The sequence below is a fragment of the Caretta caretta genome, chromosome 28 (assembly GCF_965140235.1).
Source record: "Caretta caretta isolate rCarCar2 chromosome 28, rCarCar1.hap1, whole genome shotgun sequence".
NCBI classification, from domain to species: domain Eukaryota; kingdom Metazoa; phylum Chordata; order Testudines; family Cheloniidae; genus Caretta; species Caretta caretta.
In genome coordinates, this window is record NC_134233.1 from 2401441 (window position 1) to 2426878 (window position 25438).

The 25438-nt window shown below is 64.6% G+C and overlaps 1 protein-coding gene across 4 annotated transcripts; it reads right to left on the minus strand.

Moving 5' to 3' along the window:
- Positions 1–897: 897 nt before the first annotated feature.
- ZBTB4 (zinc finger and BTB domain containing 4) lies at positions 898–25438 on the minus strand. 4 transcript variants are annotated; one of them, XM_075123820.1, is made up of 4 exons: positions 25306–25438; positions 18323–18398; positions 13958–14034; positions 898–7867 (listed from the first exon to the last, which is right to left on the minus strand). In XM_075123820.1, exon 4 carries the CDS (start codon positions 7850–7852, stop codon positions 4295–4297), a length of 3558 nt encoding a protein of 1185 aa, XP_074979921.1. In that variant the 5' UTR covers positions 7853–7867; positions 13958–14034; positions 18323–18398; positions 25306–25438; the 3' UTR covers positions 898–4294. The 4 variants fall into 4 exon arrangements, with proteins under 4 accessions (XP_074979921.1, XP_074979922.1, XP_074979924.1 ...); XM_075123821.1 differs by lacking the exon at positions 25306–25438 and adding an exon at positions 21544–21742; XM_075123823.1 differs by lacking the exons at positions 18323–18398; positions 25306–25438 and adding an exon at positions 18070–18225.

Below are 25438 nucleotides of genomic sequence, written 5' to 3' on the forward strand. Positions count from 1 at the left end.
GGCAGCCCCAATGGACTGGGGACCCCTTTCTTGGCCCTGCAGTAAACCCCCATCTCCCAGCCCCCCTGCAACCCTGACCCCATCTGACCCCTCATGGGCAGTGGCTGGTTACTAAGTTATGTGGCTCACGCTCCCAGACAGGGAGGGGTCAAATAGAGACAGGATGGTGAGGCGGCGGGGGGGAGGGGGGGCGCAAATATCCCCCTGCAACACCCCCTGCTGGCCATGCCAGGGACCGGGCTCAGCCCCTGGTAGCCCCCCCTCCCCTGGCAGTCTGGGCTGGCCCCAGTGTGAGGGGCACGCCTCCCTCGGGAGTCAGACCAGAGGTGGCCACATCTCAGGGCTGGGCGAGGGGTCCCCGTGTGACCAGCCGCCCCGCCCCAGAGGTGGCCGCATCTCAGCGCCCTACAAGGGTCCCTGGGTCACTGGCCGCCCTGCCCCAGAGGTGGCCACAACTCCGCGCCCTACGAGGGGTCACCAGCCGCCCCGCCCCAGAGGAGGCCGCGTCTCGGCACTGGGCGAGGAGGCCCCGGGTCACCGGCCGCCCCGCCCCAGAGGTGGCTGCAACTCCGCACCCTATGAGGGGTCCCTGTGTCACCAGCCGCCCCGCCCCAGAGGTGGCCACAACTCCGCGCCCTACGAGGGGTCACCAGCCACCCCCCTGCCAGAGGTGGCCGCGTCCTGGCGCCGGAGGAGGGGGCCCCGGGGCGCCGGCCGCCCTGCCCCAGAGGTGGCCGCATCCCGGCGCCGGGTCCCCGTGTAACCAGCCGCCCCACCCCAGAGGTGGCCGCAACTCTGCGCCCTACGAGGGGTCCCCGGGTCACCGGCCGCCCCGCCCCAGAGGTGGCCACATCTCAGCACCGGCCGAGGGGGCCCCGGGTCACCAGCCGCCATCGCTGAGCGTATAGTCGTCGTTTTATTTCGGAGAAGTTATTCGAGTTACACACAAGAGATGCAGAAAGATAAATATCGGCTTGTTCTCTACGGGTCTTCCACACAGTCACGGTTGGAACAGAGAGACCGGGATCAAAGCGGCTGGAAGGGGGTGGGGGGGGGGATTTTCTGGAGGGTCGGAAACGTTTTACCTTGGTTTGGGGCGGGCGGGGCGGTTGGGGGGGTGGGTTTTTTGCTTGCTCGTTTCTTGGGGGGGGGCGGGGGGGGGTTCCACCGGTTCGTTAGGTCTATAAAGTGCCGTCAGACTAACCCGAGGTGCAATCTAGAAAATAAACACGAAGGTTACATTCAGTAGCAAGGCTCCACGCTCACTGGGGGGGGGCTCAGTGACGAAAGTGCAAAAAAGATCTCCGAGACGGACAGCTATGTACAAATCAGTGACTGCCCCCCCCCCTCCCCGGGCCCCGATCCCCCCCCCCCCAACCACCCGCCCCCCAACTGCAGGGGGATACGCGCCCAGGAGGCCTTTGGTGCTCTCTGCTAAATCCGCCCCCGCGCAGCCCACCCATGCAATCCACGCCAGGGGGGGTGGGGGGGTCCATTGCAATGCAGTGGATGCATGGGTGGGCTGCAGGGGGGGGGGGGCTGGATTGCCATGGCCCTCGCCCCGCAGTCGGCATTGCCCGGCGGGGGCTGGAATGTGCATGGGGCTGCACCAAAGTACCGGGGGGGGGGGGGGGCGTGCATTTTATTGCAGCGCACGGCCCACGGGGAGCTGCAGCCCGGCGCCGGCTTGCGCCGCAGCAGGGAGCGCCGGGCGGCAGCGGGGCCGGGGGGCACGGCCCCCCACGATGCAGCAGGGCCGGGGGGCACGGGCCCCCACGCTGCAGCGGGGCCGTGCCCTGCCACGCTGTAGGGACGTGCACAAGGGCTACGCACGCCCGGCCCCATTTCCGGTGCTGCAGCCCCACGGCGCGCCCCCAACGGCGGGGGGCAGCGGCCGGCCTGGGAGGGGGCCCCCAGGCAGATCAGAGCCCAGGGCAAAGCTGCATGCCCAGCAGCACCCCCTGCTGGCTGGAACGGTGGGCGGGGGGAGAAGTGACAGAGACCCTCCCCCATCCTTGGAAGTGGGGCGGGGGGGGGGGGGATTCTCTGCTTCCCTCCCCAGCCCAATGGTCCATGGGGGTCGTGGGTGAGTTTGGGGGGGAGGGGCAGTTTAGGGGGACAATTCAGGGGTGAGTTTGGGGGGAAAATTTCGGGGGGGGCTGTCTGAAAGTGGGGGGACAAATTTCCTCCCCCCCCATTTCCTCCTTAGCCCCTCCCCCCAGGTTGAGCCAGGGAGATCATCCCCCCAGCTACGGGGCTGTATAAACGGGCTGAACCCCAGATTCCCACCCCGTCAACCCCCACAGGGAAATCCACACACCCCTTTGCTCCCCCAAATCTGACCCACTCGCCTCCTAGGGCAACAAAGGATTCTGGGAGAGGCACAATCCCCCTCCCCCCTTCACGGCGCAGCTCAAATCCTTCGTGACCCAGATGTCAGGGATCAAAGGGGTGCAGACCCCCCCTCCTCCCATGCACCCCCATGGGGTACCCAGCACAGGGGAATGGGAGTGCATGGGGTCCCCCCCAAAAGAAGGCAAAGGAACCTGGTTCTTAAGGGGAGGGGGGTGCTAGCAATTGGGGGGGACAAGATCTGCAGAATAAGGGGTGACAGGTCCCCCCAAAGATCTGTAATGCAGCCCTCCACCCAGAGATTGGATGGTTTAAAATGTGCTAGTTTTTGGGGGGTCTGAGGGGGGCCAGTGAGGGCAGCTGGATAGTAGAGGCGCAGGATTTGGGGGGGCAGGGGGTGGATTGGGGGGCACAGCGGACGGGGAGATTTTAGGGACATTGGCAGAGAAGCAGCTTGGGGTGGGGGGACAGAGGAGGGGATTTTAGGGGGGCAGGTTTGGGGAGGAATCGTGGGGGGCTGGAGTTGGCTGGGTAGGCCGAGGGGGCCCCCCACACTTTTGGAGTCGCTTGAACCACACAGTCGTATTAGGGGTCTCTTTTTTGGGGGGATACCCCCCTTTTTTCCTATACCACCCCCGTCTTGCCATCTGGGGGGGGGTGTGAACCGACATCCCAGAGCCAGCTCCGGGGTCCTAATTCCTACAAGGGGGGGGTCCGGTCCTGGAGGGGGTGATGGAGAAAGACGGGGCGCTCTGAGCGGGGAAGGGGCTAGTGCAGCGGTGGGGGGGGGGTCAGTGGCCCAAAACAGGAAACGGCTAGTGCAAATGGGAACCCCCCCATCTCCCCACAGGGAAGATTGGGGGCCAGGGGGCAGCACCCCCCTGCTGGGAGAAGCCAGGACACACCCCCCCCCCCCCCGCGGGGAAGTTTCTGGAAGGGCCGGAGCCGGGGCAGGGCTCCCGGCCCGAAAGGAAAAAGTGACTCAGCCGGTCGAGGCTCCAGAACGCCGCGTCACCCGCCGAGCCTGGCGCCCCGCCAGGGCCGGGCGCCCGGGCCCGGGGAGGGGGAATGCGGGGGGCCCGGGGGGCCCAGGGCAAGAGAAAGGGGGGGCCCGGGGCAGGGGAATAGGGGGTGCCTGGGGTGCCCAGCACAGAGGAATGGGGTGCATGGGGTGCTCAGGGCACAGGAATGGGGGGTGCATGGGGTACCCAGCACAGAGGAATGGGGTGCATGGGGTGCCCGGGGCAGGGGAATGTGCGGTGCATGGGGTACCCGGGGCAGGGGAATAAGGGGTGACCAGGACAGGGGAACACGGGGTGCATGGGGTACCCAGCACAGAGGAATGGGGGGTGCATGAAGTGCCTGGTGCAAGGGAATGGGGGGTGCATGGGGTGTCCGGGGCAGGGGAATGGGGGGCCCAGGACAGGAAGCTGAGGACAGCGGCAGGTGGGGGGACTGCCCGGGGCAGGAAGCCGGGCTGCAGTGGGGGTAGGGGTATTTGCAGTGCATTCTGGGAGGGGAAAACTGTAGTGCCCCCCCCACCCTCGCAGCCGGGCTCCTCCAGCCCCAAACCACCTCCTTACTCTCTGGGGGGCATATGGGGTACCCCATCCCCCATATTGGTCCCACTCAGCGTTATGGGGGGAGCCCCTCCCTTGGGGTAACAACCCCCTGCCCCCCCAGATGTGCCAGCTGTGAGGCTGGGGCTCTGGCACCCCTCGGGGTTGGGGGGGGGGACTGGGAGGGGTTCCCCGGAAGTCACTGGGGGGCAGGGCTGCTCCATCGGGAGTGACAGCTCACAGCCCAGGTCCTCACATCACACTTCCGGGGGGGTGGGGGGCGCCTCAATAGCCCCTCCCTCCACTCCCCGCCCAGGCTCCGGCCCGCCTCACCCCCATATCACAGAGCCCAGCTCCGGCAACCTTCCCCCCCCCCCCGCCCCTCACAGGAAACTTCCCTTCTTCAGGCGCTCGGGGGCCGGGGGCTCCCCCCGGACCCCTCCCCGGGGAAGGGCCGGCCCGCCCCCCGCCCCGCTGCTGGCCCCGGCCCCGTCCTGGGCCTCGTTGCGGCACGGGTTCACCGAGTAGCCGAAGACGCTGGGCAGGAACGGCAGGGGCTGGCCTTTGTCGTCCGGCAGGACCATGTTCAGCGCCACGGGCAGGGCGGCCAGGTTGGTGAAGTTGTACGGGTAGGCGGCCAGGAGCTGGTGCCCGTACATGAGCGGGTAGGGGTCGGGGTAAAAGCTCACCTTGCCCTCCCCGTCTCCGGCCTTGCCCACGGCGTTGAAGGGGACGGGGCTGGGGTAGGCGAGGAAGGCAGGCTTCTCTTCCGCCTCCTTGCGGGTCCGGCAGCCCCCCGGTGCCAGCAGGGGCAGGGGGTACTCCTGCACCGGGTACCGCTCCGGGTAGCCGCCCGCCTCCTCCTGGTCGGGCGGCGCCGGGGCCGGGCTGGTGTGCGAGATGACAGGGTCTTGCAAGGAGAGGGCGGCCCGGGGGGCGGGCGGGGCCGGGGCCAGCTCGGCACGGCTGGTGGTGGCTTCGGCTAGCGGGGCAGCCACCTCCTCTGGCCCGCCCGTCTCCGGGGGCATCACCTCTTCCTCCCGGGGCGGCGCTGCCCCCTGGCTCTCCGGCGTGGCCGGCTGGCCGGCGGCGCGGGCCCGACCGGCCTCCGCCGCCGGCGGCTCCCCGCTGGACGACGAGACCTGCATCTCCTGCGTGATCTCCTCCTTGACGGCCGTCAGCGCCGGCTCCGGCTCCTCCGGCTTTTTGGAATAGGCAATGACGGTGGTCATGGCGGGCGGGCCGGGCTCCCGGCTCTCCCCCTCGTGCCGCTTCACGTGGCGGCTCAGGGCCGCCGCCGTCTTGCAGACCTTGGCGCAGTGGGTGCAGGTGAACTTGACCGAGGGCTTGCGGCCCACCCGGTGGGCCGGAGCCGGCGCCGGATCGTCCTTGTCCGGCCGCCCGTGCACCCGCTCGTGTTTCCGCAGCTTCTTCAGCGCCGAGAAGAGCTTGCCACAGGCACCGCACTCGTGCTTCCACTCGGCGCTGCCGCGCCCGGCCTTGTGCGCCGGTTCGGGCGCCGGGGCGTCGGAGCCGCCGGGAACGGGTGAGGCGGGGGCGGGCGCCAGGCTGGCCTCCTCCCCTTCCTCCTCCTCCTCCTCCTCCGCCCGCTTCATCCAGCGGAGGGAGCGTAGCTTGCGGCGCCACCGGGAAGAGCGCTTCACCTTGGGGACGCCGGAGCTGGTCCCGCCGGAGCCGCAGGCCTTGCGCTTGGGCTTGTAGGTGTAGTACGGACGCCAGAGATGGTCTTCGGCGTCCCGGTCGCTCTCCTCCTCGCCGCTCTCGTTGTTGGCGTAGGAGCCGCCGGCGCGTTTGCCGGGAGCCGCTTTCTCGGCCGGCCCGAACTCGAAGCGCTTGGGGCCCCGCGGGCTCTTGTCCAGCATCAGGTCGGTCTCGGAGATGCGCCGCTTGACGATGGCCTCCTCGCCGATGCGCACCGTGATCTGGCACAGCGGGGCGCTGCGGCTCTCCGAGGCGGCCCCAACGTAGGCCGGCTTGGCCATGTAGGTCATGGTGCGGCCGGGCCGCAGGCTGCGGGGTTTGGGCGGCTCCCCGCCGCCTGCCTGCTCCGCGGCCTGCTCAGCCACCTTCTGGGCTTGGATGTATTCCTTCAGCACTTGTTTTTTGAGGGGCTCGGCCGGGGCGGGGCGGGGGGCGGCCGGCGCGCTGTTGAAGGTGATGACCGAGGAGGCCTGGCCGCCCCCGCCTCCCGCCGGCACCACCGAGGTGCTGTGCACAATGACCGAGGAGGCCGGGTGGCCATAGGCGATGACCGACGGGGCCTCGCCCTCCGCCGGCGCCCGCCGCGCCTCCTCCGCCGGCAAGGGGGGCGGCCCCGGCTCGCGCTGCTCGGCCGGCGCCGGCCGGAGGAATCGCTCGGCCTCGGGCGGCTCCAAGGCCTGGGCGGCCCCAAAGGCGGGCCCCGCCTCCCCGCCGGGGCCGGCGTCCCCCACGCCCAGCGCCACGGGGAGGGGCTGCGGCGGGGGCAGCAGCAGGCCCTCCGGCAGCAGGCCCTGGCTGTACGTCTTGTAGGGCCGCTTCTGGGAGCGCATGGGCAAGAGGCGGTAAAGCTTGAGGGCGTTGAGCCGGGGCTTGTAGCCCCCGTTGGGCGTCTTCTCGGAGGAGATGAGCCCCGGGTTGATGCCGTGGAAGGCCTTCTGGTGGGTCTTCAGGTTGTAGTAGGTGACGAAGGTCTCCCAGCAGAAAACACACTGGTACCGGCGCTCGCCGGTGTGCCACACCTCATGCTTGGTGCGGTACTCGGCCAGGGCGAAGACTTTGTCGCAGTAGCGGCAGGGATATTTGCGCCGCCAGGAGTGGACGTTGGAGTGGCGCTTGAGGCTGGAGAGGGTCATGTAGGAGCGCTCGCAGACGGTGCAGAAGTAGATGACGTGCCCGTCCACCACCTTGACGAAGTGGTCCTGCTCCGGGATATACTCCAGCCGCTGCAGGGCCCGGTGGCGGAAGAGAAGCCCTTTCTTGGAAGACGCCGGCTTGGGCGGCGCCGGAGCGGCGGGAGGAAGCGGGGCTGGAGCCTCCGAGCCGCCCGCTGCCGCCGGCTCCTCCTCTTCCTCGCCCGCCTCCTTGCAGAGCACCTCGTGCGTCTGCAGCCGCTTGACGTGGATGAAGCTCTTGCCGCAGTGGCGGCAGGAGAGGGAGCGCCGGCTCCGGTGCAGTTTGAGGTGGAGGCTCAGGGCGGCCGGCGTGGCGAAGGAGCGGCTGCAGAGCCCGCAGCGGAAGGCGCTGCCCGCCGGCGAGGAAGAGGAGGGCGCCGGCTCGCTCCCGGCGGCGGGGGGGGGGTCTCCGGCGCCACGCTCCCGCTCCCAGTCTGGGGCGCCCGGCTCGGCGGGCGCCGTGCTCAGGGCGTAGAGGATCTTCGCCGTCTCAGTTTCACTGTCCACCTCCCGCTGCGGGCTGGGCGGCCGGGCCGGCTCCTGGAGGCAGACGGGGCTGGCGGCCGGCCGCGACGGGCAGGTCAGGTCCACGGGGGAGGCGCAGGATCTCGGGGAGGAGGCCGAGGTGTCTCCGGCGGCCTCGGGGCTCCAGGGCTCGCTCATCTCCTTGGCTTGTGCGGCGGGGTCCAGGTTCTCCAGCCAGGAGATGCCGAGGCGGCGCCCGGCGGCTCCGATCTGCTGGGCGGCGGCCGGGCTGGGCACCGAGAGGCGGGAGCGGTAGATGAAGTTGAGGATGTCAGAGAAGACCCCGGCCTGGATGTCGGGCAGCTCCAGCACCTGGGCCGGCTGGCAGCCGGCCGGCTCCTCCGACAGCACCTCCTTGAAGTAGGGGCTGGAAGCCGCCAGCACGTTCTTGTGGGCCGGGAACTTGGTGTCTTCGGCGATGATGGTGACGTCGCAGAACTGGCCCCGCAGCCGCTGCTCATTCAGCTCCACCAGCAGGCAGCGGGCGTGAGCGGCGTCCGAGAGCTCCAGCACCGGGGCCATGGCGGGGCCACAGAGCTGGGGAGGGAGAGACAGGCGTGAGGGGAGCGGGGGCTAGTGGTTAGAGCGGGAGGGCCGGGAGCCAGGACTCCTGGGTTCTCTCCCCGGCTCCGGGAGGGGAGTGGGTTCTAGTGGTTGGAGCTGCAGGGCAGCGTGGTTTGTGCTAAATTGGGGCTGGCGCCCACCCCACCCCCACCGTACGGCCCAAAGTGGTGGCAGCCGGGGCACTGGTGCTGTGAGCTCCCCACAAACTCACCCAGTGCCCCCAATCCTGCAACGTCCCCCCGCACCCCAACCCAAGGGGCACTGTGTCTTCACAGGCCATCCCTCAGAGATGGGAGTTGGGGGTCGGCATCATGGGTCAGAGGTTGGTGTGGGTCAGGCCGGTGTGGGTGGAGCCGGGGGTGCAGGTCAGTGTCAGTTGGGCAGGGCCAAGGGCCGGGGCTGGTCGAGCCGAGCTGGGGGTGCCGGTTGGCGTGGGTCAGGCTGGGCTGGGGATCGGCGCCGGTCAAGCCAGGGGTGCAGGTTGGCGTCAGTCGGGCCAGGCCGCAGGCCAGGGTTGGCATTGGTCAGGCCGAGCAGGGGGTGCCCGTTGGCATGGGTCAGGTCGGGCCGGGCTGGGGACGTGGGTCGGGCCGGGCTGGGGGTCGGCGCCGCTCAGGCCAGGGGTGCGGGTTGGCGTCAGTGAGGCCAGGCCGCGGTTGGCGTTGGTCAGGCCGAGCAGTGGGTGCCGCTTGGCGTGGGTCAGACCAGGGCTGGCGTGGGTCAGACCGGGCTGGGGATGTGGGTCAGGCTGGGCTGGGGGTCGGCGCCGGTCAGGCCGAGGGTGCGGGTTGGCGTCAGTCGGGCCAGGCCGTGGGCCGGGGTTGGCGTCAGTCGGGCCGAGCGGGGGGGGGCGGTTCGTTGTCTGTGGGGCTGGGCGAGACGCTGGGGTTGGCGTCTGTGGGGCCGGGCCAGGGGTGCAGGGGGCCGCCGGTGGGGCCGGGCCCGGTGCAGGGAGGCCGGTGGCCGTGCCCACTGGCTCGCGGCCACTCCTCCCTCCGGGCGGGAGCCATTTTGCACAGGGATTCCCAGCTGGCAGCTAAAATGGCTGAGGGAAGCCGGGGCCGGTGCCAGCTGCGATTAGCAGCGAGGAGCTGGGCCGGCCCCACGGCCGCTTCCCGCTCCGCCCCCGGGCACCCGACCAGCCCCAGGGGCCACCTGCGCCGGCCGGGCACCGGCCGTGCCCAGCCCCCCCCAAGGCAGGGGGCGAGTGGGGCCGGGGCTGGGTCGGGGAAAGGGCAGGCCGGGCCCGGCTCCGGCCTCCTACCCTCCTCCTCCTCTCATCCCTCCTTCCCTCCCTCCCCTGTCTGACCCCTCATCCCTCCTTCCCATCCCTCCTCCTCCTCCTCCCTTCACCTCTCATCCCTCCTCCACCTAACCCCTCATCCCTCCTTCCCTTCCTCCCTCCCTCCCCGTCTGACCCCTCATCCCTCCTTCCCATCCCTCCTCTCATCCCTCCTCCTCCTCCTCCCTTCACCTCTCATCCCTCCTCTGCCTGACCCCTCATCCCTCCTTCCCTCCCTCCCCTGTCTGACCCCTCATCCCTCCTTCCCATCCCTCCTCCTCCCTTCACCTCTCATCCCTCCTCTGCCTGACCCCTCATCCCTCCTTCCCTCCCTCCCCTGTCTGACCCCTCATCCCTCCTCCTCCTCCTCCCTTCACCTCTCATCCCTCCTCTGCCTGACCCCTCATCCCTCCTTCCCTCCCTCCCCGTCTGACCCCTCATCCCTCCTTCCCATCCCTCCTCTCATCCCTCCTCCTCCTCCTCCCTTCACCTCTCATCCCTCCTCCACCTAACCCCTCATCCCTCCTTCCCTTCCTCCCTCCCTCCCCGTCTGACCCCTCATCCCTCCTTCCCATCCCTCCTCCTCCTCCTCCCTTCACCTCTCATCCCTCCTCCACCTAACCCCTCATCCCTCCTTCCCTTCCTCCCTCCCTCCCCGTCTGACCCCTCATCCCTCCTTCCCATCCCTCCTCTCATCCCTCCTCCTCCTCCTCCCTTCACCTCTCATCCCTCCTCTGCCTGACCCCTCATCCCTCCTTCCCTCCCTCCCTCCCCTGTCTGACCCCTCATCCCTCCTCCTCCTCCTCCCTTCACCTCTCATCCCTCCTCTGCCTGACCCCTCATCCCTCCTTCCCTCCCTCCCCTGTCTGACCCCTCATCCCTCCTCCTCCTCCTCCCTTCACCTCTCATCCCTCCTCTGCCTGACCCCTCATCCCTCCTTCCCTCCCTCCCCGTCTGACCCCTCATCCCTCCTTCCCATCCCTCCTCTCATCCCTCCTCCTCCTCCTCCCTTCACCTCTCATCCCTCCTCCACCTAACCCCTCATCCCTCCTTCCCTTCCTCCCTCCCTCCCCGTCTGACCCCTCATCCCTCCTTCCCATCCCTCCTCTCATCCCTCCTCCTCCTCCTCCCTTCACCTCTCATCCCTCCTCTGCCTGACCCCTCATCCCTCCTTCCCTTCCTCCCTCCCTCCCCGTCTGACCCCTCATCCCTCCTTCCCATCCCTCCTCTCATCCCTCCTCCTCCTCCTCCCTTCACCTCTCATCCCTCCTCCGCCTAACCCCTCATCCCTCCTTCCCTTCCTCCCTCCCTCGTCTGACCCCTCATCCCTCCTTCCCATCCCTCCTCTCATCCCTCCTCCTCCTCCTCCCTTCACCTCTCATCCCTCCTCTGCCTGACCCCTCATCCCTCCTTCCCTCCCTCCCTCCCTCCCCTGTCTGACCCCTCATCCCTCCTTCCCATCCCTCCTCCTCCTCCTCCCTTCACCTCTCATCCCTCCTCCACCTAACCCCTCATCCCTCCTTCCCTCCCTCCCCTGTCTGACCCCTCATCCCTCCTCCTCCTCCTCCCTTCACCTCTCATCCCTCCTCTGCCTGACCCCTCATCCCTCCTTCCCTCCCTCCCCTGTCTGACCCCTCATCCCTCCTCCTCCTCCTCCCTTCACCTCTCATCCCTCCTCTGCCTAACCCCTCATCCCTCCTTCCCTTCCTCCCTCCCTCCCCGTCTGACCCCTCATCCCTCCTTCCCATCCCTCCTCTCATCCCTCCTCCTCCTCCTCCTCCCTTCACCTCTCATCCCTCCTCCACCTAACCCCTCATCCCTCCTTCCCTCCCTCCCTCCCTCGTCTGACCCCTCATCCCTCCTCCTCCTCCTCCCTTCACCTCTCATCCCTCCTCTGCCTAACCCCTCATCCCTCCTTCCCTTCCTCCCTCCCTCCCCGTCTGACCCCTCATCCCTCCTTCCCATCCCTCCTCTCATCCCTCCTCCTCCTCCTCCCTTCACCTCTCATCCCTCCTCCACCTAACCCCTCATCCCTCCTTCCCTCCCTCCCTCCCTCGTCTGACCCCTCATCCCTCCTTCCCATCCCTCCTCCTCCTCCTCCCTTCACCTCTCATCCCTCCTCTGCCTGACCCCTCATCCCTCCTTCCCATCCCTCCTCTCATCCCTCCTCCTCCTCCTCCCTTCACCTCTCATCCCTCCTCTGCCTGACCCCTCATCCCTCCTTCCCTCCCTCCCCTGTCTGACCCCTCATCCCTCCTTCCCATCCCTCCTCCTCCTCCCTTCACCTCTTATCCCTTCTCCGCCTGACCCCTCATCCCTCCTTCCCATCCCTCCTCCTCTTCCTCCCTTCACCTCTCATCCCTCCTCTGCCTGACCCCTCATCCCTCCTTCCCTTCTTCCCTCCCTCCCCGTCTGACCCTTCATCCCTCCTTCCCATCCCTCCTCCTCCTCCTCCTCCCTTCACCTCTCATCCCTCCTCTGCCTGACCCCTCATACCTCCTTCCCATCCCTCCTCTCATCCCTCCTCCTCCTCCTCCCTTCACCTCTCATCCCTCCTTCCCTCCCTCCCCTGTCTGACCCCTCATCCCTCCTTCCCATCCCTCCTCCTCCTCCTCCCTTCACCTCTTATCCCTCCTCCGCCTGACCCCTCATCCCTCCTTCCCATCCCTCCTCCTCCTCCCTTCACCTCTCATCCCTCCTCTGCCTGACCCCTCATCCCTCCTTCCCTCCCTCCCCTGTCTGACCCCTCATCCCTCCTTCCCATCCCTCCTCCTCTTCCTCCCTTCACCTCTCATCCCTCCTCTGCCTGACCCCTCATCCCTCCTTCCCTTCCTCCCTCCCTCCCCGTCTGACCCCTCATCCCTCCTTCCCATCCCTCCTCCCCATCTCTCCTCCTCCCTTCACCTCTAATCCCTCCTGTGCCTGACTCCTCATCCCTCCTTCCCATCCCTCCTCCCCATCCCTTCCCTTCACCTCTCATCCCTCCCCTGTCTGACCCCTCATCCCTCCTTCCCATCCCTCCTCCTCCTCCTCCTCTCACCTCTCATCCCTCCCTCCCTCCTCTGCCTGACCCCTCATCCCTCCTTCCCTCCCTCCCTCCCGTCTGACCCCTCATCCCCATCCCTCCTCCTCCTCCTCCTTTCACCTCTCATCCCTCCCTCCTTCCTCTGCCTGACCCCTCATCCCTCCTCTCATCCCTCCTTCCCATCCCTCCTCCCCCTGCCTGACCCCTCATCCGTCCTCCCCATCCCTCCTCCCTCTGCCTGACCCCTCATCCCTCCTCCCCTCAGCCTGACCCTTCATCCCTCCTCTCATCCCTCCTTCCTCAGCCTGACCCTTCATCCCTCCTCTCATCCCTCCTTCCCCTGCCTGACCCCTCATCCCTCCTCCCCATCCCTCCTCCTCCTTCCTCCTCTCATCCCTACTTCCTCTGCCTGACCCCTCATCCCTCCTGTCATCCCTCCTTCCTCAGCCTGACCCTTCATCCCTCCCTCCTCTCATCCGCCTGACCCCTCATCCCTCCTTCCCATCCCTCCTCCTTTCACCTCTCATCCCTCCCTCCCTCCTCTGCCTGATCCCTCATCCCTCTTCCCCATCCCTCTTCCCTCTGCCTGACCCCTCATCCCTCCTCCTCCCTCCTCCTCTCATCCCTCCTTCCTCAGCCTGACCCTTCATCCCTCCTCTCATCCCTCCTTCCTCCTCTCATCCCTCCTTCCTCGAATCCCTCCTTCCTCTGCCTGACCCCTCATCCCTCCTTCCCATCCCTCCTCCTCCCTCTGCCTGACCCTTCATCCCTCCTCTCATCCCTCCTCTCATCCCTCCTTCCTCTGCCTGACCCCCATCCCTCCTTCCCATCCCTCCCTCCTGTGTCTGACCCCTCATCCTTCCTTCCCATCCTTCCTCCTCTCATCCCTCCTTCCTCTGCCTAACCCCTCATCCTTCCTTCCCATTCCTCCTCCTCCCTCCTCTCATTCCTCGTCCTCCTTCCTCCTCTCATCCCTCCTTCCTCTTCCTGATCCCTCATCCTTCCTTCCCATCCCTCCTTCTCATTCCTCCTTCCCCTGCCATCCCCTCATCCCTCCTTCCCCCCTCCTCTACCCATCCCCTCCTCCTTCTCATCCCTCCTTCCTTTGCCTGACCCCCTCCTCTCATCCCTCCGTCCCCCTCCTCTCATCCCTCTTCCTCCTCCCCCTCATCCCTCCTTCCCCCTTCCTCCTCCTCTCCTCCCTCATCCCTCCTCTCTCTTTTCTCCTCCTCCTCCCCTCCCTCTGCCGTCCCCTCATCCCTCCTTCTCCCTTCATCCCCTCCTCCCTCTGCCGTCCCCTCCTCCCTCCTTCCCCCCTCCTCCTCTCCTTCCTCTGCACGTCTCCTCCTCCTCCCCCTGCATGTCCCCTCCTGCTCCTCCCTCCTTCCCCTTCCCATGAATCCTGGATCTCCCCTTCCCATGGTCCCCAAGGAATAGAGTCCCCAAAACTGGGCGTGAGAATTGAAGAGGGACTGGAGATCCCCCATTCTGAATAACCCAGCCAGTCCCCGCCCTGGGGCCGGAGGGGATCCGGCGACCCCTACAGGGGGCCCATTGGCAGGGAGGCTCTGGGATTGGGGGGGGGGAATTCACCCCACCTCCGCCCCCACCTAGGACACCTCCCTCCCAGGCCACATCGTGAGCGCGCCTTACAGTTGAGACCGGGTCTAGAACAAAGCACAAGGGGTTCTAGATCCAGCCGGCGTGCCACGGAGACCCAGGCAGAGGGGCGTAGCCAGGATTAATAGCCCCTTACCTGTGGGAGGTGCCCTCATCGACTACAGCTTCCTGCCCCACGGCTCCTCGGCTCTGCTTCTCCCCGGACAGAATCCTCTGTGGGGAGACACCAAGGGTTAGCTGCTCAGACCCACAGCTGCAGCGGGGGGCTGGGAGCCAGGACTCCAGGGTTCTCTCCCCGGCTCCGGGAGGGGAGTGGGGGCTGGTGATCAGAGCAGGGGGGCCTGGGAGCCAGGACTCCTGGGTTCTCTCCCTCCCTGGCTCTGGAAGGGGAGTGGGGGCTGGTGGGTTAGAGCAGGGGGGCTGGGAGCCAGGACTCCTGGGTTCTCTCCCCAGCTCTGGGAGGGGAGTGGGGGATGGTGGTCAGAGCAGGGGGGGCTGGGAGCCAGGACTCCTGGGTTCTATTCCTCACTTTATGCCCCTGGGTGAATCCCGCCCCGCCTCGTGCCTCAGTTTCCCCGCTCTGTAAACCAGGGTAGCAGTCTGACTGATCATGGAGCAGGGAGCATCACACACCCATCACTCTCATTGCATCATGCTCTGGGGGTGTCTGGGGAGGGGCGCTGAACTAATCGGATGGTTTTCATTTTCTGTTAAAGCCCCAGCTCCTGGAGTCATTGGATTAAAGCTTTCGTCATTGGGAGAGAAAACGCTGGGAAAAGGGACCCAGCTACGGGCCCAGATCCCAGAAAAACAAACAAAAAAACCACACCAAGGACCATGTTTAAAATCCCGCAATTATGAAGCTAATTTGGGGGGTTTAAACACTTGAGGTTCAGCGCGAGGGTGAAGCAGGATCAGGGTTTCCCGGATCAGAGGGGCCTGGATTCGACGACCAGTCTCTTCCTAGCCCAAACCTCTGCATTTGTCTCTCCCAGTTGCCCCACCCTGGCCAAGTTTTTTTTGCAGTGAATTTCCTCCCCACACAAGTCAGAAAAATACAGAGAATACAGGTCGTCCAGAATCCCAGCCCAGTGCTCCACTCACTAGGCCCCGCCGCCTGCCAGTTAAAACTCAGCTGCCTCCATCTTTCACTGCTCTGCGGAGACTTCCCTGAGCTGACGACTCTGCGCATCTTCCGGTGGTTAAATGTTGGAAAGAGATCGCTGCGTTAAACGGGGGAAACTGAGGCACAGCGCAGGGAAAACGACTTGGCCAGCGACAGGACTCCTGGGTTCTATCCCTGGCTCACGTGTCCTGAGCCCCAGTCGTGTGCTAGTACTCAGGGTGCACGGCCTCCAAAAACAACTGATAATTAAATCATAAAATTATTAACAAATGGGCCCTTACAAGGGCGGACTGGCACAGAAAGGGCTAACATGGGGGACTGGTAGGGCTCGGGTAATTGAGACTCTAGGAACATTTAATTAATTATGATTAATACTGCCTTGGGGCAGCACCTGGGAGCCCCAGTCACCCGGTTCCCCTTTGCGCAAGGGGCTGTACATACAAAGGACAAAGAGATGATCCGTAGTGGCTGGACACAGGCCCAGTGACCAGTGAATTACTTGGGGTTATTTATAGGGGAGCACCTTCCTTCCCCTGGTCTCAGAAGGGAATTAATGAATGAAGCCCCCACCTGGAAGGAGGATGGACAGCCAGCCAAATTTTATAGGTGGGGAAACTGAGGCACAGAGGGGAAGAGATTTTTCTGAGCACATCACTCGAAGGAGAACCCAGGAGTCCTGCCTCCCAGCCCCCCTGCTCTAAGCACTAGACCTCAGTCCCCTGCCAGACCCGGGGAAGGAACCCAGGAGTCCTGGCTTCCAGTCCCCCCTGCTCTAACCACTAGCCCGCACTCCCCTCCCAGAACTGGGGAGAGAACCCAGGAGCCCTGGCTCCCGGGCCCCCACTGCTCTAACCCACCAGATCCCACTCCCCTCCCAGAACTGGGGAGAGAACCCAGGAGTCCTGGCTCCCAGCTCCCCTGCTCTAACCACTACCCCCCACTCCCCTCCCAGAGCCGGGGAAAAAACCCAGGAGTCCTGGCTCCCAGCCCCCCTGCTCTAACCACTAGCCCCCACTCCCCTCCCAGAGCCGGTGAAAGAACCCAGGAGTCCTGTACCAAGGTCACATGGTGGATAACATGTTACTAATTAAGGGGCGGCTCCAGCTCCCAGCTGAATTCAGAGGGAGCCTCCCCCCTTCCCCCCTCCCGTGGGGCTCCAAACGCGTCCCACCGGCTAAGCAAACACTGCAGTGAGGGGGGCAGGGGTGGAAAAAGACCCCCGCGTCTTTCCGGAGACAGCCTGGGATCTCAGCCGAGCTGCCGTCGCGTTACATTAACATCGCGGCCTGACGCTGGAGGGGCCCAGCCAGGCGGACACACACACACACACAGACACACATGGACACACACACACGCCAAAAATCCCCAGCAGCCAAACAAAACCTTCCGCCACACTGTCACCGGCCAGCGGCACCCGCACGGTGCAACGAATCGAGGCAAATGGGTCACAGGCAGAGGCTGGCGGAGCGGCTGGATACGTGTTAGAAACCGGAGAGGCGGGTGCGTGTCAATGGTACAGGCTCCGAGACCGGGGGGGGGGGGGGAGGGGTAGCCCAGCTACACCGTGACGTAACTGGTGTGCGTGTCCCAGATACAGCCAGAGCTAATTGGAGACGGTGGGGAGCTGTACCACGGGCTATGTTCGGATTAAAATTCGGAAGGGGGGGGGAGGTTTACAGTCGGATATAATCAGAGTTGAGGTGGGGGATGCGTCGCAGCTACACTCGGATATAAATGGGGGGGGGTCTTCCCCCCACACAAGGTACAGTCAGAGTTAATCAAGAGACGTCAGGGAGGTATATCACAGCTACATGCTGATTAGTACGGGGGGGGGGCGTTGTTTCCCCAGGTACAGTCAGAAGTAATCACAGGTGGAAGAAAAGATACACTCTGAGGTAACCAGGCTGTTTACAGTCGAAGCTAATCAGAGATGGGGAGGAGGTGTATCACACCTACCATCTGATGTAACTGTGGCGGGGGGGGGGAGTGTGCGCGCCCCGATACAGTCAGGGACAATCAAGGATGGGGAGGAGGTGTGTCACACCTACAGTCTGATGTAACAGGGGCGGGGGCGCGTGTGCCCCTGAAACAGTCAAGGACAATCAAAGATAGGGAGGAGGTGTATCCCACCTACAGTCTGATGCAAGCGGTGTGTATGTTTGTCCCAGGGACAGTCAGAAGCAATTAGAGATAGGGGAAGGTGTATCACACCTACATACTGATGTAACTGGGGTGGGGTGGGGTGGGGGTGGGGGGGGTCCCCAGGTGCAGTCTGATGAAGTTGGTGTGTGTCTCATTTGACGCAAGGCCGGTCTGGGGTAAGTTTTACGTACAGTGTGATGTTTCTGGGATGCGCGTCAGCTACGGTGTGATGTATTTGATGTGTGTGTGTGTCAGTCCGACACAGTCAGGGCATACCTTTTGAACAGCATGTGGTAAAAATGTGTGCTTTAACTGGTGTGCGTGTGTGTGTGTCACAAAACCATCAAAAGTAATTAGGGTGCAGACATTAGATAGAATGTAATGTAATTAGGGTGTATGTGCCAGGTACAATCGGACATAACTGGGATGTATGTGCCAAGTACAATCTCATGTAATTGGCGTGTGTGGGTCAGGTACAATCTGACAACTGAGTTGTACGTGTCGAGTACAGTGTGATGTCACCGCTGTATACGTCAGGTACAGTCTGCTGTAATCGGTCTGTGTCTCAGAGGTACAGTGTGATGTAATAGGGGTGTATGTTCAGGTACAGTCTGACATAAGTGGGGGGGTGTCAGGTACAGAATGATGTGACTGGGGTGTGTATGAGGAATACAGTCTGACGTCGTTGGGGGCGGACACGAGATATACAGGCTCAGGACATGAGGTGTACATGCCAAGTACAGTCTGACAGCATCGGGGGCATCCCCATCACAGCGGTGCTGGAAATCTGGGGCCGTTAAATCCCTCCCGACCACGTCAACCCCTCGCTGCAGAAACCAGCCCTCCATCGAATGGACCCGGGAACAAAACCCTTCACCCAAAACTACGCATTGCCATAGAAACCCCAAACTGCCGTTTTCCCCCTTCCCTTCCCCGCTCCAGCCAAGGCGGCTGACAGATCTGCTTCCTCCCTCACCTACCTGCCAGGACCGGGAGAGCCGGGTCAGGCGGTCCCCATGGCAACAGCCTATGACGTCCCCAACAGCAGGAGGAGACCTGCTCTCTGGGGATGAGGGTGTCACCCGCTGTTGCTGGGGTAACAGCCCCAGAACCCAGGTCTTGGCAGGGGAAAGACCTTTAACCTGGCCAGGACAGAATAGTGACAGCCCGTCACCCGCATCACACCCCCGCCTGAGCCAATAGGATGCAAGCAAGGGGATGCACTCGGCTCACCTGGATACTCGTTGGCTGAACTGGCTGTGACGTCACCAGGCCCCTTCCCATGTCAACCCCGTGATCCAGCTGGGACCTGCGTTAAAGAAACAGCCCCTACAAAAATGTTCTCCAAGCAAAATGCCCCTTTAAAAGGAGGGGTGTAATATCACACACACACACACACAGTATACACATTGCATAGAGACACACACTGTACACACAACCTCCCATAAACACACTGTACAAACACAAACACTGCAAATCTCCTCTCTCTCTCTCTCACACACACACACACAGAGTACACTCACACCCGGCACAGACAACCCCTACACCGTGCGTGCACACACACACACTGTACTGACAGACCCATGCCAAGCACCACACCCGCTGATGCTGTACACAACCGCACAGCGGCACACCGAGATGTTGGCACACACACGTGTTGTCACACAAACACATGGGATACAGCAAGCAAACACGGACAATCGGACACAGTACAGTTCAATAAGACTTTACACTCCTGTGGCATCACACACAAAAAGAGACTCACCCGCTGTACACATGTAACATGCACACCCTCACCAACACACCCAGACACACACTAATTCACCAACACACACTTGTAGACCTATATCATACACACACTTCCCAATGCTTTCTATACACAGACACTCAATACCTCTACCCCATATTACCTCTACACTGCATACACTCCAAATACACAAACACACACACTCATTTCTATGCCGTACACCCACACAAACGTGCGCTCTTGACACACAAACACAACGTTACTACACTGTACATACCAACGCATCAGAACATACATTCACAAGCATACGTACCTGTAGTGTACACACCCAGACACCATACACTGACAACCACGCACACGCACCCGTCCACGGCGCGCACACACAAACGTATTCATTGTACACTCAAACACACTCACCCTACTTGCAAGCATACCAACTGAATGCACAGTTGCACACTTATTCACACGTACACTGTAAAACACACACAGATACACTCATTCACACTCGGTCATGTTGTACATACACAAATACACTCACTGACAAACACTCCTGTTTGCATACCCATTGTACAAACAAGGGCACACATTCACCAACACACCCATACATGGTACACACCCAAATACAGCCTCACTCACAAACAAACCCATTCACATGCCCACTATACAAAGGCACACTTATCCACAAGCACACCCACGGCACATGCCCAAACACTCACATTGTACACGCCCACGCTACACCCACAAACGCACACTCGTTCACAAACCCACCCAGCGTACATGCGCAAATCCACACTCGTTCCCATCCGCCCTCCCGCTGAAGAGACGTAAAGGCGCACCCACGAACACATGCTCGCAAGCACCAACCTGCACACGCGTGCACACACGCTCCCTCCCAAAGGGAGAGAGACACACGCGACTGACATAGATCAAGCGCTCACGAGCCAATTGTGAACTGCTTTCGCACTAGGACAGCCTCACACTGGGGTGACTTTCAAACGTGTTGTAAACAAAACCAATCTCTGCCATTCCTCATCCCATACATCTGGAATATCTTAAACTCCTCTCTTTTGGCCGCCCGCCGCCCCGGCCCTGGCCGGGGATCCAGGCTGATCTCACCATTCATCAGCGAGCAGCTGGATCATGAAGAAGATGGGAGACCCGGGGTGCTGCAGGGAGAGGGGCAGTCTCCCCCCCACCCCGGCAGTCAGCCCGGTGCTGCAGTGCGGTGCGAGGGATCCCGGTATAAAACAGCCGCCTCACCCCAGAGGTGGCTGCATCTCAGAGCTGGGCGTGGGGTCCGTGTATAACGAGCTGCCCTACCCCAGAGGTGGCTGCATCTCAGTGCTGGGCGTGGGGTCCGTGTATAGCCAGCTGCCCTACCCCAGAGGTGGCTGCATCTCAGTGCTGGGCGTGGGGTCCGTGTATAGTGAGCTGCCCTACCCCAGAGGTGGCTGCATCTCAGAGCTGGGCGTGGGGTCCGTGTATAACGAGCTGCCCTACCCCAGAGGTGGCTGCATCTCAGTGCTGGGCGTGGGGTCCGTGTATAGCCAGCTGCCCTACCCCAGAGGTGGCTGCATCTCAGTGCTGGGCGTGGGGTCCGTGTATAGCCAGCTGCCCTATCCCAGAGGTGGCTGCATCTCAGTGCTGGGCGTGGGGTCCGTGTATAACCAGCCGCCCGCCCCAGAGGCGGCCGCATCTCAGCACCGGGCGAGGGGTCGTTTTTGGATGATTTTTTACAAGTCCCACTGATTCTCCACTCTCACAAAGTTTCCGGGCGGGGGAAAATCGTCCCAAGCTCTTTGTGGGGTTTTTACGCCGGCCCTTCCTGCTCCTCCCGAACCGCACGCCCGGAACCCGCGGGGGATCGTGGCTGGTATCGCGGATCCGTGGCCTGCTCTCTCCCAGCCAGAGCCGGGCAAGGCCGCGGGGGGAAGCCGGGCGGGGACGGGGCCCCGTGGCGGGGTTTACGCGGCTGCTGTTTTCCGTGGAGACGGGAAACGCAGGAGGCCTGAATCATAGGGACCGGGGCAGAGCAGGGGGATGGAGGCGGGCGGAGATCAAGGGGGCGGAAAGGGGACCGTGGACAAAAGAGAGATCCAGGGCCCCCCACCCCGGCCCCCCTGGCTTGCCTGGCCAGCGGCCGGAGCTGTGTCTGGGCCCGGGGGTTGGAATAGAGGGGTGCTGGGGAACGGAGACCACCCCCCTCTCTCTGACACCCCGCCACACACACCGCCTGTCCTCAGAAGAAACCCCCCCCACACACATACACAGCGGGGGGGACATGGGACCGGCCGATGGGAGGGGGGAGTCAGACGGGCCCAAACGTCCCTGCTCCTCGGACTGGAGCTATATCCCCTGCCCCACTGGTCCCACTGCCCCACTTGTTCTTCAGTCCTGCCCAAGCTGCCCCCCCACCCCCATGTGGCTCCTGGCACCCTCTGACCCCTCCCCACTTGCCCGGTCCCTGGTCCCCCCCACACCTCCCCCCCGCCCGGTCCTCAGCCCCACTCCCTGGTCCCCGGCCTTGTCCTGCTTCCTGGCCCTCCCAGGCCCCATGGCGCAGCACCGCACAAACTCACACCCTCCGTTGCCACACACACAACACTGCCCAGACCCGGCAATGCATAGACAATCGCAGGCGCGTGCAAACAGCCAGATGCACACACGATCACCCTCGGCACCGTCCCCGCACGCCCGTCCACGGTACCTGCCCAGACACACACAGCACGGAGCACACCCACACGGCAGTGTGTCGTACGTACGACCAGCAACGCACAAACACACATGGCGACGCCCTCTCTCTCACACTCACGCACACAGAGTCACAAGGGCCCGTTAGTAATTCATTTCTTAGGAGAACCACAACACCAGGCCCTGGCTTGAGCCACCCCTCGCCCCCCACCACCCGTCCACCATGCAGGGAGAGGAGGGGTGTAACGGGCCATGGGGTGCGCGTGAGGGGAGGGGGGGGGTGCGTGACAGCTGTGTTTGTGTTGGAGGGGCATGGATCAGGGCAATGGGGGTGAGGGGCCTTCGTAAGGGAGTGAAGGGGTGTAGGGCGGTGGGGGTGTGTACGAGGTGAAAGGGGGGTGAGGGTGTGGGGCGGTGAGGGGTGTGGGGACGGGGTGTACAGAGGTGAGAGTTGTGGGTACGGAGTGTGTGTGAGGGGTGAAAGGTGTGAGGGTGAAGGATGTATGTATAGGGGAAGGGGGTGTGTAGGGGGGGCATAGGGCAGTAAGGGGTGTGAGCGGTTAGGGTAAAGGTGCGTGTGAGGGTGTAGGGCAGTGAGGGTTGTGGGTACGGAGTGTGCGTGAGCAGTGTGGCTTGTAGGTACGGGGTGTGTGTGAGGGTGTAGGGAGGTGAGGGTTGAGGGTACGGGGTGTGTGTGAGCAGTGTGGGTTGTGGGTACGGGGTGTGTGTGAGGGTGTAGGGAGGTGAGGGTTGAGGGTACGGGGGGTGCGTGAGGGTGTAGGGAGGTGAGGGTTGAGGGTACGGGGTGCGTGAGCAGTGTGGGTTGTAGGTACAGGGTGTGTGTGAGGGTGTAGGGAGGTGAGGGTTGAGGGTACGGGGTGCATGAGCAGTGTGGGTTGTGGGTACGGGGTGTGTGTGAGGGTGTAGGGAGGTGAGGGTTGAGGGTACGGGGGGGGTGTGAGCAGTGTGGGTTGTGGGTACGGAGTGTGTGTGGGGGTGAAAGGTGTGAGGGTGAAGGATGTATGTATAGGGGAAGGGGGTGTGTAGGGGGGGCATAGGGCAGTAAGGGGTGTGAGCGGTTAGGGTAAAGGTGCGTGTGAGGGTGTAGGGCAGTGAGGGTTGCGGGTACGGGGTGTGTGTGAGCAGTGTGGGTTGTGGGTGAGCGGTGTGGGGCGGTGAGCGGCGTGGGGAAGGGCCATGGGGTGGGGGGGCATGAGGGATGCAGGCAATGACTGCGTTTGTGGGGGGTGGGAAATGACCCTATGGGCCGCGTGTGCCATGTGGGGGCGAAGGGGGTGTGAGGGAGAGGGCTGGAGGTCACGGCCATTGCCCCAGGTGTGTGTGATGGGGATTAGGGCAAGAAGGGGATGGTGCGAAGGTGAGAGGGTATGGGGGGGCACAGTCGGGGTGGGGGTACAGTGGGGTGGGGGTACAAGGAAGCGGTTGTAGCAGGCACTGGGGGTGCAGGGGGTACAGTCGGGGTGGGGGTACAAGGGAGGGGTTGCAGGAGGGTATGGGGGCACATGGGATATGGGAGAGGTGCAGTGGGGGGTACGGGGGGGAGGCAGCGCACAAGGGGTCCTGTGAGGGGCCAGCAGGGCCGGGGGAGGATGTATGGGGGAGAATCGGGGAGCGGGGAAGTTAGAAGGAAAGAGGGCAGTGGGATTTGGGGGGGGGCTGCCAGGGGGGTTGCTTTGAGGGTTATGGTGGGTTGCACTGAGGTAGGTGCAGTGTACAGGGGGCTGCATTAGGGGGTGCAGTGGGGCATATAGGGAGCTACTTTAGGGGGGGATGTACCGGGGGGTGTGGCCGGGGGAGGCAGTGGGGGGCGTGACAGCAGGGGGAGAAGTGGGGGGTGCGACAGCGGGGGAGAGGAAGGGGACAGTAGCAGCGAGGGGGGTGTGACAATGGGGGGGAGGGCAGGGGGGTGTGATTGGGTGGGCATGGGAGTGCAAGGGGGGCACTGGCCTGGATCCTCCCCCCCCACTGATCTCCACACACACCCCATAACCTCCCCCGGCAGGGCCCTGCCCTCCCCAGCCCGGACACCCCCTTGCCCCTGCCAGGGGATCCCCAAGTGCCCTGACCTCCCCTGCACTTTCCCCGTGGGGGAGGCAAGCTCCCCCCCCCCCGCACTGGTGACCTCTTTGGGACCCCTGGGAGTAGCTGGGTGGGAGCCCTGCGGGGCCGGACGGGGAGTGACGGGGTGCTGGGGAGACCCAGGGGTGATGTGGGGTGCTGGGGGAAGCAGGGGGGGACGTGGGGTGCTGAGGGGACATCTGGGGGGACAGGGGGAAGTAGGTGGGGACGTGGGGTGCTGGGGGACGTCGGGGGGACGGAGGAAGTGGGGGGACGTGGGGTGCTGGGGGGACATCAGGGGTGACAGGGGGAGGTAGGGGGGGACGTGGGGTGCGGGGGGGACGTCTGGGGGGACAGGGGGAAGTAGGGGGGATGTGGGGTGCTGGGGGGACGTCAGGGGTGACAGGGGGAAGTAGGGGGACGTGGGGTGCTGGGGGGACGTCAGGGGTGACAGGGGGAAGTAGGGGGACGTGGGGTGCTGGGGGGACGTCAGGGGTGACAGGGGGAAGTAGGGGGACGTGGGGTGCTGGGGGGACGTCAGGGGTGACAGGGGGAAGTAGGGGGGACGTGGGGTGCTGGGGGGACATCTGAGGGGACGGGGGAAGTAGGGGGGGACGTGGGGTGCTGGGGGGACGTCTGGGGTGACAGGGGGAAGTAGGGGGACGTCAGGGGTGACAGGGGGAAGTAGGGGGGACGTGGGGTGCTGGGGGGACATCTGAGGGGACGGGGGAAGTAGGGGGGGACGTGGGGTGCTGGGGGGACGTCTGGGGGGACAGGGGGAAGTAGGGGGGGACGTGGGGTGCTGGGGGGACATCTGAGGGGACAGGGGGAAGTAGGGGGGGACGTGGGGTGCTGGGGGAACGTCTGGGGGGACAGGGGGAAGTAGGGGGGACGTGGGGTGCTGGGGGGACGTCAGGGGTGACAGGGGGAAGTAGGGGGGACGTGGGGTGCTGGGGGGGACGTCAGGGGTGACAGGGGGAAGTAGGGGGGATGTGGGGTGCTGGGGGGACATCAGGGGTGACAGGGGGAAGTAGGGGGGGACGTGGGGTGCTGGGGGGACATCTGGGGGGACAGGGGGAAGTAGGGGAATGTGTCGGGGGGTCCCAGGCCTACGTGCGCCGGCAGGGGGAAGCGAGGGGCGGGGGGATACCGGGGTGTGGGGGGGAACAGGGGCAGTGCAGCTCACGCCCGCTGGCGGGGAGAGGCGGGGGTCCCAAGGGGTACTGGACGGGACAGAGGGGTGCGGGGCGGGGTGGCGGGGGGAGGAGCGGGGAGGCTCCGAGAGTGAGGGGGTGCGGGGGGGGGCTGACAGGCGCGGGGGGGGGGAAGCAGCATGTGCAGGGGGGTGACGGGTGCTGGGGGGGTGGGCAGGGGGGTCTCGGGGGGGCGGGTGACAGGTGCTGGGAGTCACGCGGGGGGAGAGCGGTGTCGCGCGGGGGAAGGGGGGGTGGGGGGCGCTGGGAGGGGGGTGGGGGGCCCGCAGAGGGGTGAGGGACACAGGGGTCCCCAGGGGGAGAGGGGGCGCGGGGGGGGGCGGCGCGGGGGGGCTGGAGGGGGATGGGGGTCCCGGGGGGCAAGACGGGGGCTGGGAACCGAGCGGGGTGCTGCGGGGGGGGCGCGGGGGGGCGACGGGCCCGGGGGGGCGCTGGGGGGGGGCCCCGAGGGGGCGCGGGGGGGGGCCGCGGGGGGGGGTCGGTACCTGGCTCCCCGCGGCCGCTGCAGCCCAAGATGGAGGCGCCGGCCCGGCCCGTCCCGCCCCCGCCGCTGGCGTGTGAAGGCTCCGCTCCCGGCCCGCTGACATCAGCCCCGGCCCCGCCCTCCCGACACACACA

Coding starts and splice junctions, on each gene's coding strand:
- ZBTB4 (XM_075123820.1), bottom strand. CDS start 7,852: ATGGCCCCGGTGCTGGAGCTCTCGGACGCCGCTCACGCCCGCTGCCTG.